Source organism: Nymphalis io, chromosome 6 (assembly GCF_905147045.1).
Source record: "Nymphalis io chromosome 6, ilAglIoxx1.1, whole genome shotgun sequence".
NCBI classification, from domain to species: Eukaryota; Metazoa; Arthropoda; class Insecta; order Lepidoptera; family Nymphalidae; genus Nymphalis; species Nymphalis io.
The window spans coordinates 2,662,145-2,678,308 of record NC_065893.1 but is presented as its reverse complement, the minus strand read 5'-3'; the positions used below and the strand labels follow the sequence as shown (position 1 = coordinate 2,678,308).

At 30.8% G+C, this 16,164-nt stretch overlaps 2 protein-coding genes across 3 annotated transcripts; one reads left to right on the top strand and one right to left on the bottom strand.

The window, feature by feature from the left end:
* The first annotated feature begins 4,159 nt into the window (after nucleotides 1-4,159).
* LOC126769200 (uncharacterized) lies at nucleotides 4,160-10,187 on the top strand. The gene is made up of 8 exons (XM_050487840.1): nucleotides 4,160-4,180; nucleotides 5,030-5,232; nucleotides 5,850-5,998; nucleotides 6,600-6,700; nucleotides 6,970-7,068; nucleotides 7,913-8,062; nucleotides 8,276-9,343; nucleotides 9,981-10,187. Exons 1-8 carry the CDS (start codon nucleotides 4,160-4,162, stop codon nucleotides 10,185-10,187), a joined length of 1,998 nt encoding a protein of 665 aa, XP_050343797.1.
* A 519-nt stretch (nucleotides 10,188-10,706) lies between these two features.
* On the bottom strand, nucleotides 10,707-15,523 carry LOC126769156 (methionine aminopeptidase 1). Of its 2 annotated transcripts, none has more exons than XM_050487777.1 (6): nucleotides 15,342-15,523; nucleotides 15,006-15,273; nucleotides 14,136-14,307; nucleotides 13,481-13,775; nucleotides 12,862-12,998; nucleotides 10,707-12,335 (listed from the first exon to the last, which is right to left on the bottom strand). In XM_050487777.1, exons 1-6 carry the CDS (start codon nucleotides 15,499-15,501, stop codon nucleotides 12,234-12,236), a joined length of 1,134 nt encoding a protein of 377 aa, XP_050343734.1. In that variant the 5' UTR covers nucleotides 15,502-15,523; the 3' UTR covers nucleotides 10,707-12,233. The 2 variants fall into 2 exon arrangements, with proteins under 2 accessions (XP_050343734.1, XP_050343733.1); XM_050487776.1 differs by having other exon boundaries at nucleotides 10,710-12,335; nucleotides 15,006-15,276.
* Nucleotides 15,524-16,164: the final 641 nt, after the last annotated feature.

Sequence of the window (16,164 nt, the reverse complement as noted above, 5' to 3'; positions counted from 1 at the left end):
TAATTTCTTACGTTTTCCAAGTACGAACAGGGAAGTGGCTTTTCTTTTTCATACTGTTCAAGTGTAGAGAGAACAGCCGGACCGGTTCATCTAGATTTCACATCGCATATACACTTCCAGTATATATCATCTAATTATCTGCTTAAGATAATGTGTCAGTATTTAAAATGAACAACAATTTCAATCGCGATAATACATGCATTATTTCCTTGACACCAAGCTGCTTTGGAACAGCTTGGTGAAATATACTCTAAACCTTGTCCTCTAAAGAGACCTTAGGTCTTAGCCTAGCAGTGGGATATTTACAATAATTACATAAATTTTATTGTATTTAATCAACAAATCTTTGTAAATTAATTGGTAGAAAAGTGAAGGTACTGAGTTTCTTTCCCGTTCTTCGGGGTAGAATCTACATATATATATTCTGAATCAGTTGAATAATATAATCTTTAAAAATAACGATTCAATAGTGCTTCTGACAGTATAGTTGTATAAAGTATATTTTTGGACTTATTTTTTTACTTCAATGCCATTTTGGTCCTGTTTTGTAAACGGTCTTATGTACAAATATAGTACTACCGACGAGCTTGAACTATATATTTTGATTTCGACTTTGAATTCTGCCTAATAAAATTGATATAACTCATCATCAAATTAAAACATAGATTTTAATTTATGTTTTCGGTGAACATCTAAGTAACATATTACATATTTCTTTGTTGTTCACGGAATCTTACATCGTAAGAAAGTATTCTAAATTCTTACATTGGTGAAACCAACAATAGCTGTATACGTTTTTTCTGTATCTGTTCAGAGGTCAAAGAAAATAGCAATAACCTCCACTTATAACGACGTCACAATGTCAGTGCAAATATTAAAGGAAACATTTATACATATCACAATAAACCGTCGCGTACCGCACGTGGCTAAAATTTACATAAAAACTTTATAGCCATAATAACCGTAAGCCGGTTACTGGACAGAGAATTTATCATGTGAGTAATTTCTCTAGCGGCTCCAGCAATTAGACTGAAGAAAACCGTTAGTGTTCTGCCTTATTTGTTGCACGTAACGCTTCTAAATTTAGTATCGTTGAACAAAAAAATAAGCGGTGATTGTTTATAAATTAAATAAAGTACAAGCCTCACAATAAAAGGTGTAATTACCATTGTAAGTTTGCGTACTTATAACATTTTTACAATTTTTATTTAACTTGCAATTTTTGTTTGTATTGGTCATATCTTACAATCTCAATTAGAACAACTTCCTCTTATACTTCGAAATTTTATGTATTGGTTCAGTTCCGATGACCATCACAGTAGTATGGGCGAGCGATCCCGTGACACCGCCGGAAGAGCCAGAGATGGTCCTATGGTTTTTGGTGGGTATTCCGGTGCACTAGACGTTCTAGGTACCGGCGAGTCCTACACGGGGATGCCACTTCTTGTGGGGGAAACGCGTAAATGCGTTTTTCCAGCGAGATCAAAAAAGGTCCGATGACCATGCAAATATAAAGTACACATGATCTGATTCTACACCCGGGATAGACTCCAGACAAAAGAACTCCTTAGGTAACGGTCAACAGTATAGACAAGATATTTAGTATATAAAAGCTTGTTTTTAAATATGTTTTACTATTTATTTATTTTTTTATAATAAATAAAGAAATTATATTTAATTATATTTTTTATAATAGATATATATTATTAGTTGATTTTTCTTTTAAGAAATATTAATAGATGTTAATGGTAATAGAGTTTGGAGTTTAGCAGGTGCTGCATCTGTCCAGTTACAATCTACTGTCCTATCGGATAATGAGAGTGTTATAGAGCACTATTGTTTGTCCATACACATGTTCAGTTGTACTGTACACTGTAATATATCTTGCGCAGTTTGCTATTATCCATAGTATCCGTTGACAATGATCGCCGTGATCATCACAATCACCATTGCCATAATCACTGCATCATTATATTTTGGATTTGAAATGTACATATGAGAAAATAATACGTAAACCCCTCCATAATTGTCAGTTATTTCAAGCAAATATTCTTTAATTTTATTTTTTTGTTTTTCTCACAATTATTTTTATTATAAAGTAATTTAAAAACAATTGCGTTAATTAATATGAAAAACTTTGTCGCTTTAATTTTAGTAAATACGAAGGTAATAGTAGTTTCATGTTCTATGGAATATTTATAATAGTTCAGTCATTTACTGCTGTCATTAAATAAGTATTATAGTCATACTTAAAGAATATACATTAAATTTTCTCTTAAATATAGCCTGTGAATTTTAGTTTCTATATTATTAAAGCAAGATTACTTTTTAATATAATAATAATTTGCAATTAATAAAATTCACGCGTTACACGTTTCTTTTTCTTACACAGACAAAAAACTCTTTTTATGCAGATAATACAAGGAAGTCGCAAGTGAAAGTGTCCATAGACATAAGTCATTCTTATAATTTATGAAAAAAAAAAATCGAATCACTCATAAATTATGAGATTGTATGACGCTAATGCACGCGAATAACGCACGCCGTCAAAACTTTTTATATCTCATAATTTTTAATACATTTTCAGTATTAAAATACCTCAGTTACGTGATCGTCTTGTGTGTAATTCATACGCAACGACAAACAAGATCATTGACTCGATTTTAATGAAATGCAATAATTAGTAAAGCGAATACATTCGTTTTTAAAAAAGAATACATTTGCAATAATAATCTTTCCTGCACTCATATAAAACTATTAATGTATATGCATATTTGTTGGTTTTCTGTATATACAGTCATTTCACAAATGTTAACAATAATATGTCCTAATCAATTATTGTAATTACTTTTGACAGGCAGACAGGTTAATGGATCATTTTATGGTAATTGATCAGCTTCATCCACAGACACTGAAAAGTACAAACTTACATAGACAATAAACCATAGATTTTAGATGTTATATCCCTTAGGTCTAGCTCAAATTAGAATACAGCAATATGCAAAAGGTATTGCTGTTGGCATTAGAATATCTTAATATGAAGATAAAGAATGTTTTAACTAGAACAGAGATTTGTATAATCATCTTTTATTGCCACTATAAGGGCAGCAAAAAAACTCAAGGTGTGTTTTTAAAGTGCATAATATAAAGCTATTTATTTTTTATTAAAAGTTGTTTGTATTCTTTACCGGGATACTATGTATAGTAAAACTATACGTAAGTGTTATAATAAAAAATATAATAAAAATTCAACTAATGCGATACAACTAATTACGCGATTCAGAAATAAAAATTTCGATCAAACTTTATGTAAAGAAATGTGTTCAAATTCGATCGTTAAATTCTATTTGTTTTTCTTTTTCTGGTATCTACGTTTACTACTTCTGGTGCTTAGCGCAAAATGTTCTGCCAATATCACGTATTATAAGATTCTATTTTTATCGAAGAAGTAGAAAATGAAGTGTCGTTTAAGAATTAATAATTTAAAAATAAAATATACGCTATTTAATTATTATATATATAAATAGTCGCCAACCCTAAGTGACGTTTCACTAAAACCGTGCACTCGCATGATTGAAACGATTATCTGTCAGAATTGCTTATGACTTCGTACGAAAGTGAAATGAATTAGTGATAATAACCTTGAAAACAATTTGCAATTAAACATCTAGTAAATGTTTTTTTGTATACATATTTTCTCAGAAATTTACAGGCTGAACTCTTTATATATTATGAAATTAACAAAATGACGTAATGTATATACATAATAAAAAAATAATATAAAAACTAATTTGTGCTTACACACACATAATCCTTGAAAATAACCATAGTAAGAACGATTTTTAATTATCTACTCACAAAAGAGGATTCCACTTAATTTACTTAATTTAATTTATTAATATAACAATAATAACAAAACCAGCTTACAATATGGAGTCGAAGGGCCCAATGTATAGGTATTTTAATGTTTTTTTACTAATTTTTTTTTTTTATTTTAATTTTTTTAAATTAATATTTCTTATACTGGTCAATTTTGATTCTAATCGTCTCTAATACCAATTCATTTGATTATTTTATCATATATATTTCTAATATTCCTTGAATATTTCGGTCACATTGCCCACTATAACCAAGAATCATCAAAAATAACCAGGTAACCATGACAAACTGGCTGTGGAAGGCAAGGTGGAGGGCAAAAGATCCCTTAGTCGAAAACCTGCCGTGACCAAGTAGCAACTTTCTGGCTGTAACAACTGCCCTGAAAGTATCTACAAATCGGACAAAATGGAAACAGTACCATTTTATTTGTCGAAGGACTTAGGATACACGATCTTCAACAATGAATAATGCGATCAAGATGAAAACGAATATGATTTAATGATTGATAAAGTAAAATATTCTTTAGGTCGTTCTATAAAGGTTGAAATTGGTATAAATATACATTAATTTTCATGTAAGCTATTAAGATTTAATCGTAATTTTATCAATAGTTATGTAGCGAATGTGTCTAAAAGAGTAACTTCTCAGTTCTATTCAGTAACATGTCCATTTCTCCTAAGAGGAAAACAAAACATTTCACGTTGAAAAAGTTGCACGAAGCCCTTTTTCCATAATATACTCTACTTCAGCTACTAACTTATAAATAACCTACTGTCGATGATTCAACAATATAGGCGTTTACCTTTTCTGTTGAACCTCCTGAGAATGCGTTCTCTCTTCTAATAGAAACAACGAAACCGGTTGAAAGCGTTTTTCCTGACTTATATAGAATATCTATCGTTTCTGTAGATGGTATTGTGTGAATGGACGGTTTCTTTCTCTTTTATTTTTTTATATATAAAATCACAAATCCCAGTGACAGCGGATCTTGAGGCCACGCGACCGAAGCCAGAGTCGAATTGTAAAAGATTGAAAAGAGAATATTATTTCAAACCAGTTAATAATATACCTCTTAACAATGTACAGGCATATAAGTTTATACGTATTACAAACCAGATAATGTATTTAACACTATATCCATTATTTCCAGAGAACCATATTCTTCGTCACGCTATGGACAGTATCGCATGCAGTCTACATCAGTCGCATGTCACCTATGACCAGGCTGAGATCACCTGTAGCATTCCGGCCTGGCGTTGTACTCCAAAGACCTGCATATCCCCATCCGCAGCGCATAGTCCCAGCTGCTTCTAGAAGGGCACCGTATATTATGTACCGGAATACACCACACAGGCAACTATTATTTTAGAACCTACCTGTATTTATTATTCTTTGAAACCTTAATGTACTCTAAATTACTGTATGTAATTATAATTTAGTTGCTACATTTTTGTAGTTTTTGATATTTCGATTATTTTAAACGTAGTTATTTAAATCGAATAAGTATTGATACCTACGTACATTTTTAGATGATCTGAAATTAAATAACAGCCATATTTCCGAATTTTTCAATGATATCTCATTCATCTTTGAATGTGAAAGCTTTGCTTACTCTTTGTAAACCAATTTAATGAGGATTGTCTACAACTCTGAAAATGTGAATGCATTAGATATACGGAATTAATATTCTGTATATTAAATTATTATTAGCAATAAACATATTTAATGCTTATAGCGTTTAACGACAGTAAATGAAAGGCTTCAAAGAAAAAATATCAGTCATACAACTTACAACTTAGACAATTAATTTTAATACAATATTATTTTACAAGTACAGAATCTTGTAAAGAAAATATTTTATTTCAATACAGTTACACTTGCTTGACGACGCGAATAAATTGAGTTTTAAATCTGAATTTAAAGATTTTTAAAATTTACGCCAATGAGTAATAGTGTTTTAACACTCCTAGATACGCCATGAAGCATAATATAAGTCCGGCACCTACACGGAACATTTTCAATCATTGGAAGACGACACGTCTACCGCTACCTAGCCCGACAGCTGAGTACGAGTTTGTGAGGGCCTCGCCAACGCCTATCATTCATCCTGACGGTACAGGTTGACTGGCTGAAACGCACTTTTGCACTAAAAACACTCTCTTTTATACTTTCTTAAACTTAAGTAAATTTTTTCTTGCTACACCGGCACGTGCTTCAAATATAAAAACGCATTATTTAAAAAGTTTCAAAAATATTTCCTCTATTTTTTACTGATTCAAAAGATGGTAATTTTTTTTGCTCATGGCTTGCTCATGGCTTGCTGATGGCTTTGCATCACATACCTGAAGTCAATGCATTGCCATAAGAATAAGAATTGCTATTGCAGACATCTGCTAAGCACCTAGGCGAGTTTACACTTATCTCATAACCTATGAATTCTCATTCTCTTGTGCACGATGCACTTTTTTATCTTTAATTGTCCACAGCAATGATAGCGAATATTGCCCGTCAATTATCTAATTATATTTATTTAATGATACATTGCCTAACCACGACAATTTAACAATACGTCCAAAAACCAAAGATATGAACATTTTCCTTGTGGCATCCAGAGAGAATTATTATTAAAGAATAGACTAAGCAATGTAAATAGATCGACGAGTGATATTCGAATGTAGCTGTGGGCAAAGACAATTCGGTTCAGAGTTCTTTGAATGTAGGTGCAATCCACACAATACCAGCGCCCAACCTCAGCCTCTCTGACAAACCGATAGTGGTCGCCGAGACAGATGGCACTGCTGCTAACGATGCTTCTGATGCGGTAAGCTTATACCTAATAACCTATATCACTACAATCACAGTACTGTGTCGATCTTAATTTAAGACAATTTTAATGAAGAATATATCATTCATGCTAAGCCATAAAAAATGTATTAAAATTTTGAGGTATTTTATAAATATGCTTGCAAAAGAACTCAAAGCCAAAATTGTAACATTAAGCCTATTTTTTAAACACTATACAAAACATCATTTAGATTTTAGACAAATATCTTATATATATATATATATCATTAATATAAAATATTTCAGCCAAAACCAAGTTATGAAGTCACGGAAAAGTATTCAGATCAACCGATGTATCAGACTAATGCCAAAATTGAAACGCCCATTGGATTTTCGAAAGCATCTGTAAGTACAATTTCATACCACATATCATAGGTATTCGTGTCATCACCTTTTTAACTATAGACATGATTTAGCCAATTTATCTAATGGATTATATATATATATATATATATATATATAATACGTATTTATATATATTATACGTAGGTGGAAATCTAGATACACTATGAAATTTGTACATAATATCACCAAATCATCATCCCATTCCATCAAAAATATAATTCTACATTGATTATAGAAATACATAAATAAACCCAATAAAGGTATATGGACCCAAAACTATTTATAAATGAGTTAAATAATAGGTACAGTAGTCAGTCTATAGAGTTATTTTGCAAGAAAAAACTCGAACTTACCGCAGAATACGATTGCGAAATGTCAGAAATATGCAACATTGGCTATAATCATTATAGCATTTAAAGGGTATACGGAGCAAAATAGCGTGTAACTGTAAGTCGATTTTCAAGTTTTTTTTTTTATAGAATAGGAAGGCGGACGAGTATATGGGCCACCTGATGATAAGTGGTCACCAACGCCCATAGACATTGGCATTGCAAGAAATATTAACCATCGCTTACATCACCAATGCGCCACCAACCTTGGGAACTAAGATGTTGTGTCCCTTGTGCCTGTAATTACACTGGCTCACTCACCCTTCAAACCGGAACACAACAATACCAAGTACTGCTGTTTTGGGAAGAATATCTGATGAGTGGGTGATACCTACCCAGACGACCCAGTGTTGTTACAGAATAGCATTGTGGTGCTAGAAAAAATAAAATCGATGAAAAACACTGCTCCAATTTTATATATAGGTATGATTCAATATTAATATTCAAATTTTCAGTCAATGTCAGCAGCCGATCTACAAAACATAGTCAGACATAATGCCGCATTACAACTTGCTTCAGAATATGGTTTTCCAGCAATTCAACTCTCCCAACCAACCGTAGAACTACCGCAACCTACAATTATACCGCACCAATTTTCAATGCAGGTATGACATAATTACGATATATTTTTTATAATTTCTCAGACAATTTATGTATTTGTTTTCATTTAACGCATTACGAATATTGAGTAAAGGATGTTTTGACGAAACGATTTACGATCACATTCAATTTGATATTTATATTAATATTTTTAGACAGTTTTTTGTTTTAAGTACAATTATCAGAATGTATTTCTTATTTAAACTTTTACATTCTAGGGATTTCATGGATTTACAAATCAACAAGATTTTATGCATAGAGGTGCTGAAAATATAATAATACCCCAAAACGCATATTACCAACAGGATCCGGTGTTTTTGCATAGGCTTCAAGGTCAATTATTACAGCAGTACCCAGTCGAGTTCATACCATACACGCCAGACATACAACCGCAAGTGCAAACACAGATACCGGAAACTCAAACGCCACTATTCTTATTACAAAATGAGCAAATAACAAAACAAGTTCCATCATCATTTGTCGCCAGTGATAATAATCAAAAGAATATCGTCCAAAGAGAAACTCAAGAAGGTTTTATCGCGTCAATAGTTCCCCATGCATTTACTGCTAAAAACGTATCTGAGAATTTAATTGAAATTGATGTAACGACTACCGTTATGCCTCAGAATGTTACTTCAGAAACAGTATCTACTGAATTGCAAGCTATTACGACAACAATTAAAAGTGTCGATGTAAATAAGGAAGATCAAAGAACAACTCCTATATATTACGCTCAAATAGGTCAAAGCGTAGGTAACGTTATAGCGAATGGCTTCTACTCGGCAATAAACGACGTCAGAGCTGCATCAATAGATGCTGACAATTATCAAAATGAAAATATTACAACCACAACTGTATCTACAACAACACAACGGGATGCAGAATCTTTATTAGTAAATAAAGAAAATGATACAAAACTTGATGATTTGAAGAATTTAGTAGGTTCTCCTTTCGAAAAAACAGCTGAATCCGTTAACGTGGCTTACACTTTGTTCAGGGCTAACGAAAAACAACCAAAAATAAATCAAGATGGCGAAGTTTTCGCTGGACAGCTGGTAGAAGCAAAAATAAGTGAGGATCAAGAATTTAATAAAGAAAAGGCTACTTTAGCCAATCGCCCACCACTTCGACTATACGCTGTAACAGAAAAGAGAGTATCCGAGACTACTCCACAAAGAACGGTAGTAAAAGCTAAAATTCCACCTAAAAGTAAGCTTACATTTGATGATAAAACCGGTGAGCCGGTTTTAAGAATATATGCCAGCTACATTGATAACCCAGTTCAGGTAAATATTCGCAAAATAATATATGCTTAAAAAAAAAAAGCCGAGATGGCCCTGTGGTAAGAACGCGTGAATCTTAAACGATGATCGTGGGTTCAAACCCGGGCAAGCACCACTGAATTTTCATGTGCTTAATTTGTGATTATAATTCATCTCGTGCTTTACGGTGAAGGAAAACATCGTGAGGAAACCTGCATGTGTCTAATTTCACTGAAGTTCTGCCACATGTGTATTCTACCAACCCGCATTGGAGCAGCGTGGTGGAATAAGCTCCAAACCTTCTCCTCAAAAAGAGGAGAGGAGGCCTTTAGCCCAGCAGTGGGACATTCACAGGCTGTTACGGTAATATATGCTTTGAACAATGTCATAATATTTGTGTCAAAATAAACACTACTTACTGGTTAAGTTACTGCCAATCGGTAATAGCTTAATTATAAGAGCCAATTTAATTACAGGCACAGGGCTGGCAGCACATTGACTGTTGAAGGCTTATTTTTATCAGTAATAATTCTGATGGTATAAGATTGCCTGCCTATCATGTATAAAATGAAAAAAAATATGTCAATATCAACTACAATTTCGATGTATGACATGAACAAGCCTATATTAAAAAAATCGTTTATTACATTTTTGTTTCCAGAAAGAAATATTAACCACAAAATTGACAAATATGAAACGTCCAAAGGAAGTAACTAGAAAGCAAGATAATTTTGACTGGAAAACGGATGTTGTAAAAAGTCTAGAAAAGTCGATAAATAGTGATGTCAATCAAAGATCGCAATTCGGATTAAAACTAAAATCTAGAAGCGACGACTACATTCCAATATTCGAAGATTATGAAGAATAAACCAAATAAATACAATAAGATAAATACAATATATCTTTTAAATTATAATAGTTAATTAAAATAATGCAAAAATAGTGTAATTAATAGGTTAGGTTGCATGTAATTCACGTAAACTTAAATAAGAATCATTATAAACCGCCTCAGTTCTTTTAGGAGGCACAAAACCTTTTTGGTTTTTCTAAACCAAATTAGGAGAACAATTTTTTTATTTCTGGTGTCTTTTAATGACCTAAATAAAATCTACCCTGAAAATTATACCAATCGAGTTATAGTTTCATATTTGTTAGTAACGATTTTAATATAAATTGTAAATATGTTTTAATGATATATACTTAAGTTTAGTTTCTTAACTTATTTATTGCATTTATATTTTATTACATACACTAACTAATTTATTAATTTATGTTGTTAAATGCCAAATGTACTAAATAAAACTAATTTAATATTTAATAATTTTTTATTTCATTTTATATAACTATCACAAATTATAAAAAAAAATATTTATCAGAAAACACGTCTTGAGTATGTTTATTATGTTACATTTAAAAATAAGTTTTAAAAACTATAGAATAACATGAGAATTCAATATAAATGTTTAAAGGAATATAGAATAGAAATGTATTTAGATAGGTTGAAAAACTTTGGTCGTTTTTAAAATTTTTAATTAAAATAACTAAAGGAACAGTATCATTCATCCAACTGTAGTAATAAAAAAATATATTGAATTAGTATGAAGTTATGAATTCACCAACTACTGCGTCTAATTGTTGTCTACTACTAATTAGGTGTCTGAAATTAATTAGTTGAGAAATCCATTAAGACTTTTTAAAAGAAACATTTAATAATTTGAAATTGGAAGACAAAGAATAATTTAGTTTTTTCTTACAGGAATATTCATCTGTCTCAAATGAATAAATATGCAAAGCACAAATCATGCAACCAAATATACCCATTTTTAAAATTCGATGTTTTGTTCCATTCAAACTATAGATCGAACCAAAAAAATTTTTAACCATACAATTCAAATTTTAGAAAATATTTAACATTTCTATTGAGAAATATTATACTAAGTGTTTTATTTCTATGTAAATCTTGTTAATGGTTTTAATTTGTGATATACTTAATATTATTGTCATTTGGGTTCATTAGTAGTAGAAAATACTAAAAATGTACTTTCTGAAAAAGCATTCTACTCCGTATGTGTTTGTATTTCGCAGTCACTTTTCAGTCAAACCAATAGGTTTATCAACTCTATTATTCCCATATAATATTGCAACATTTTAAAATTTTCCACAATATATAATTATTATTATCTGTATAATGAGATGCATATATAAATATTGTGTTTTATTTTTTTCATGTGCATGCCACAGCATGTAATTATTTACTTTCACATTTAAGGAATCATGAATTCATATTACATGTTATTTATCGACCAATAACCAGTATCAAGCAAATTAAATCAGTCTAATTTGAATCGACAGATATTCACAAGTAAGTAAGCTCATTGTTATTAGTAATGTGTAATCGAATTAATTATTGGCCGATGATAAATCAAAACAATATTTTTTTTACTAACATACTTTATGTTATACAGCCAATTTAAAAACAGCTGGATTTAGAATTAATGAACACAACTCATTGAAAGACATAAGATTTCCCTGGTGTGATGTTTTATTGAAAATCAGCGAAACAGCACCCTACCACTCAAATTCAAACACATTTTATATTCATCCACTGAGTATAATGATTACATTTGGCTTTTATACTTAACTATTGTAAATTGACATTTTTGGCAGATAGGTATTGATTTGCGGACGGTACTAAGAGCATTATATATATTATTTACTTAATTTTTAAGTTTGTTCAAAGGAATCCCATACCACTTATGACATTTAATATCAAATAAAGGGTTAAAGAATTCTGTGCTGTTGAATTTTTCATGTACATAAGTACATAGACATAAATATAGGAATATTTATTCTATATTGCACACTATATTCAGAATATATCAGCTCAGTGGATGATTTGCGTAATTATATCTGATTACTTGAATTTTTCAAGCTGGTCCATGAACCATGGACGGCCGGATGCCCGCTGTGTAAGTATGTCGCAACCAGTCTCTGTTACTAACAAAGTTTGTTCAAACTGTAACAAAAACAATTTTATATATGTATAGACATTAAAAAATAAATTTTGTAAATACTATACTTATACTATTCATATTCCACTAGCCTAGCATATTAAAAAAATGACTAAGGACACATGAGTAAAATTATATATATATATTTAATAATATAAAATATATACAAAAAAAATATATATATATATTTAATAATATCAATTAAATACATACACATGTTTGTACATATCAGATATTCTACCACAAAACAGAAATACTTGATATTGTTGTGTTCCGGTTTGAAGGGTGAGTGAGCCAGTGTAATTCTGTAATTACACTGGCTTGTGCCTGTGCATAAGGGACATAAAATCTTAGTTCCCAAGGTTGGTGGCGCATTGGCTATGTAAGCGAAGGTTGACATTTCTTACAATGCCAATGTCTAAGGGCGTTTCGTGACCACTTACCAACAGGTGGCCTACATGCTCGTCCGCCTTCCTATTCTATAAAAAAAAAACATATGTATGAATAGAGATATTAAAAAAAATATCTTACCTGTGCAGATCTTGTGCCATCAGCAGTGACAGCAGTCCATTGATCTGGCCACTGCTCGTCACGCCAGCCACCTTCATTAATCATCGGCTCTATTGTAAAACAATGTCCCGGCTTCATCACACCCACTGCTTTGTTCTCTGTAAATGAAAATATTTTGTTAAAACAGTTCTGATGTAATCATTGATAAAACTACTACTGAGTTAAAATTTTATAATTAATAAAGTAATTAGTAAAAGTATTTGACTAAAACAATAAAAAAAAGGAAAAAAAAATATTGACATTAATCATCCAATAAAATTTAGACAGTAAGAACTGAATTATTTCATAAGAGATTCATGTCCTTATTAATAAAGTAAATTATTAATTATCTTAATTAAAGTTGATAATACTTAAACAAATACTACAATCTTTTTTGTATACATTTATGTTAAAATATAAAAAATAAGGTTATAAGCTATAATGCCAAAATCTAAATATATCATTTCTATTATAAAAATTTTGCTATTACAATTACATTTGTAATTACTACCAAGTCATATTGAAATAATTCATAATATGTATGGTTAATACGCAGCGAACATATTACACAAAACACTAATAAAAAAAAATAGTCACTCACTTGCATAATGAGGCACATTAGGGGCTGTATGAAACAATCTATGTATTCCATGACCACAATATGATCTAACTACGCTCAGGCGGTTAGCCTGTGCATGTTTCTGTATGACATTCCCAATTTCTCTATACTTCTCTCCTGGTTTTACAATTTCTATTGCCTTCTGTAAGCACTCATATGTAATTTGTACAAGTTTTCTAGTTGATTCCGGAACATCACCAACAAAGAATGTCTCATTTAAATCACCGTGGAAGCCTCTGTGATAAACTGTCACATCTACATTACATATGTCACCATCCTTTAAAAGATATATTAATTATTAATTTATTAATAAGCAATACAATTACATAACTATGTTTGAGTGTAGCACTAGCTATGAATTATTATATACAATTATATTATGTACAATTTATATATCCTTCAGATGCTTGATCGAACATAGCGTGTTATAATTTTGTTTGATGTAGAGGATAAATAAACAATAATATATTCACTTTACTTCACATTATAAATATTCATATAATGATAAAAAGAATATTAAATTGATAACAATGTTAATAAAAACTGTTTTTATAAAATGTAAAATATGCCGGTAAAGGTATAATAGTTTTTAATACCTCTTTAATTTATTCTTTGAAAATTTATATAATACTCCTACCTCTAAAGGACGTGAATCTGGGATTCCGTGACAAATAACCTCATTCACTGACGTGCAACAGCTTTTTGGAAAATTGTGATAATTGAGAGGGCTAGGGTAGCACTCCCTTTCAATGCAGGCTTCGTGCACAACCCGGTCAATTTCATCAGTAGTCACACCAACATCACACACCCTGTAAATATAATAAATTGGCTATTAATTATATGCTCAGTATATTTTATGACTATTGTATATATGACAAACATTTAAATGTCTATAGATGTGTTGCGGATGCTTTTGAGTATCTTTCTATTATTTTGATGTAGTGTAGAAATTTCAAGTGCCTGTACGCTCATCTTTCCAAGCAACATTGTAATAATTTTTTTTACAAATTTAAAAAAGAAGTTGATTTATTCCATATTAACATATGCAACTGCCAACACATCTGTCACCCTAAATTTGTATATTTGTATGAAATTTGTATACTTTAATTTGTATATTTGTATGAACTTAAAAATACAGATTTAAATTTTTGTGTACAGATGTCATAAGTAGACTAGTACTGTCTTTAGAAATAGCACTGATTCATTAATTACCAATGAAGAAGTTTATACTCATTTGACTTAAAACATATATAATAATTCACTCCAATATATATTTTTTTAAATATTGGATAGATTATTAAATATATTTTTTTGATCATTTATAGCTATTATTTTTTCTGTTATCACATACAATTCCAATAAGGATGTTATATTTCAAATAAAAAATTATTATATGTTATGTAGTTTGTCTATGTGTATTATGTATATTATCTATAGTACATAAATAATCAATTTCGCCATATAGCACATCCATTTTTTCACTAATAATTTAAAATATAAATCTTACTTGGCAGCTTCATCTAAAACTTCTCTGCCAAGACGGCAAGAGACACGCATTCCTTCTATTTCCTCATCATCGAGCACTTTAATTTGCCCAGAACCTTTCGCTGCATTTTCCGATGCCGGGAAACCCGTAGGATGGTCGGCATAATCCGGGCGGCCTATATGAGCCGGTACAATTCGTTTCGGCCCCAGAGGATAAGGCCTCAGCTTACCAGAAAAGGTATAAGATGGCCAAGGATTGTATTCCACTCCAGGTCCATCTGTACTCTCACCTTCTATAACAAAAACTCAATGAAACATTTGACGGCAATTCGTTCAAACATAACCTATAAACACTCACTCGCCAACGAATGTATGATTTTATGCGACTTCCACGACTTCTTAAAACATTCCTGATTGCAAAAGAAAGAACCCTGAATACCCAGTTTAATACATGTTGGGCATTGTAACATAGCAAGTGACTTGCACCCGGGAGTTTCACATAACACACTTGCTTCCATTTTCACATAAACTGATTGTCAGACTTACTTGACAAGTGTCAATTATTAATGTTTGTAAAATAATAGACAATTATATTTGGCCAAAATGCCTAAACTCTATTAAATGCATCAATATGACACACCGGACGTATATTACAAAATTAAAATTAAACTGCAACTATATTTGACTTAAAAGTTAAAATTATTATTTGTATCAATGAAAGGTAGGTTTGCATTTTATTTATGAGATTAATTGACGTATGATAAAAAAATCATCTGTAGTTTTTTTCTCAAAATAATGTATATTTAGGAGATTCCTTGATCCATACAACAGCTTTATTTAAAAAAAAAGACCACTAATTTAAAACCACCATTTTGTTAGTGAGGAAAGGTAAAGTAATTAATTAATTATTGGCGCAATTTGTTGAATGTGTTCAAATGTATTGTTTGAGTGCTTAAGAATAATTGAGTGAGTTATTTTCATCAATTTGTATGATTTAGTGTTATAATGTAACCTTTCTGTAAAAAAAATATCAACCACTAACTCGACGGCAGGTAACGTAAAGCTTAGCCTTCTATCTTAAACATACCAAGAATCAAAGTTTGCATAAAAACAGTTTAACTTCTGGATGCTAAATATATACTTTTCTTAGTTAATAAGTGGCTAAAAAAATTTTTTTTTTC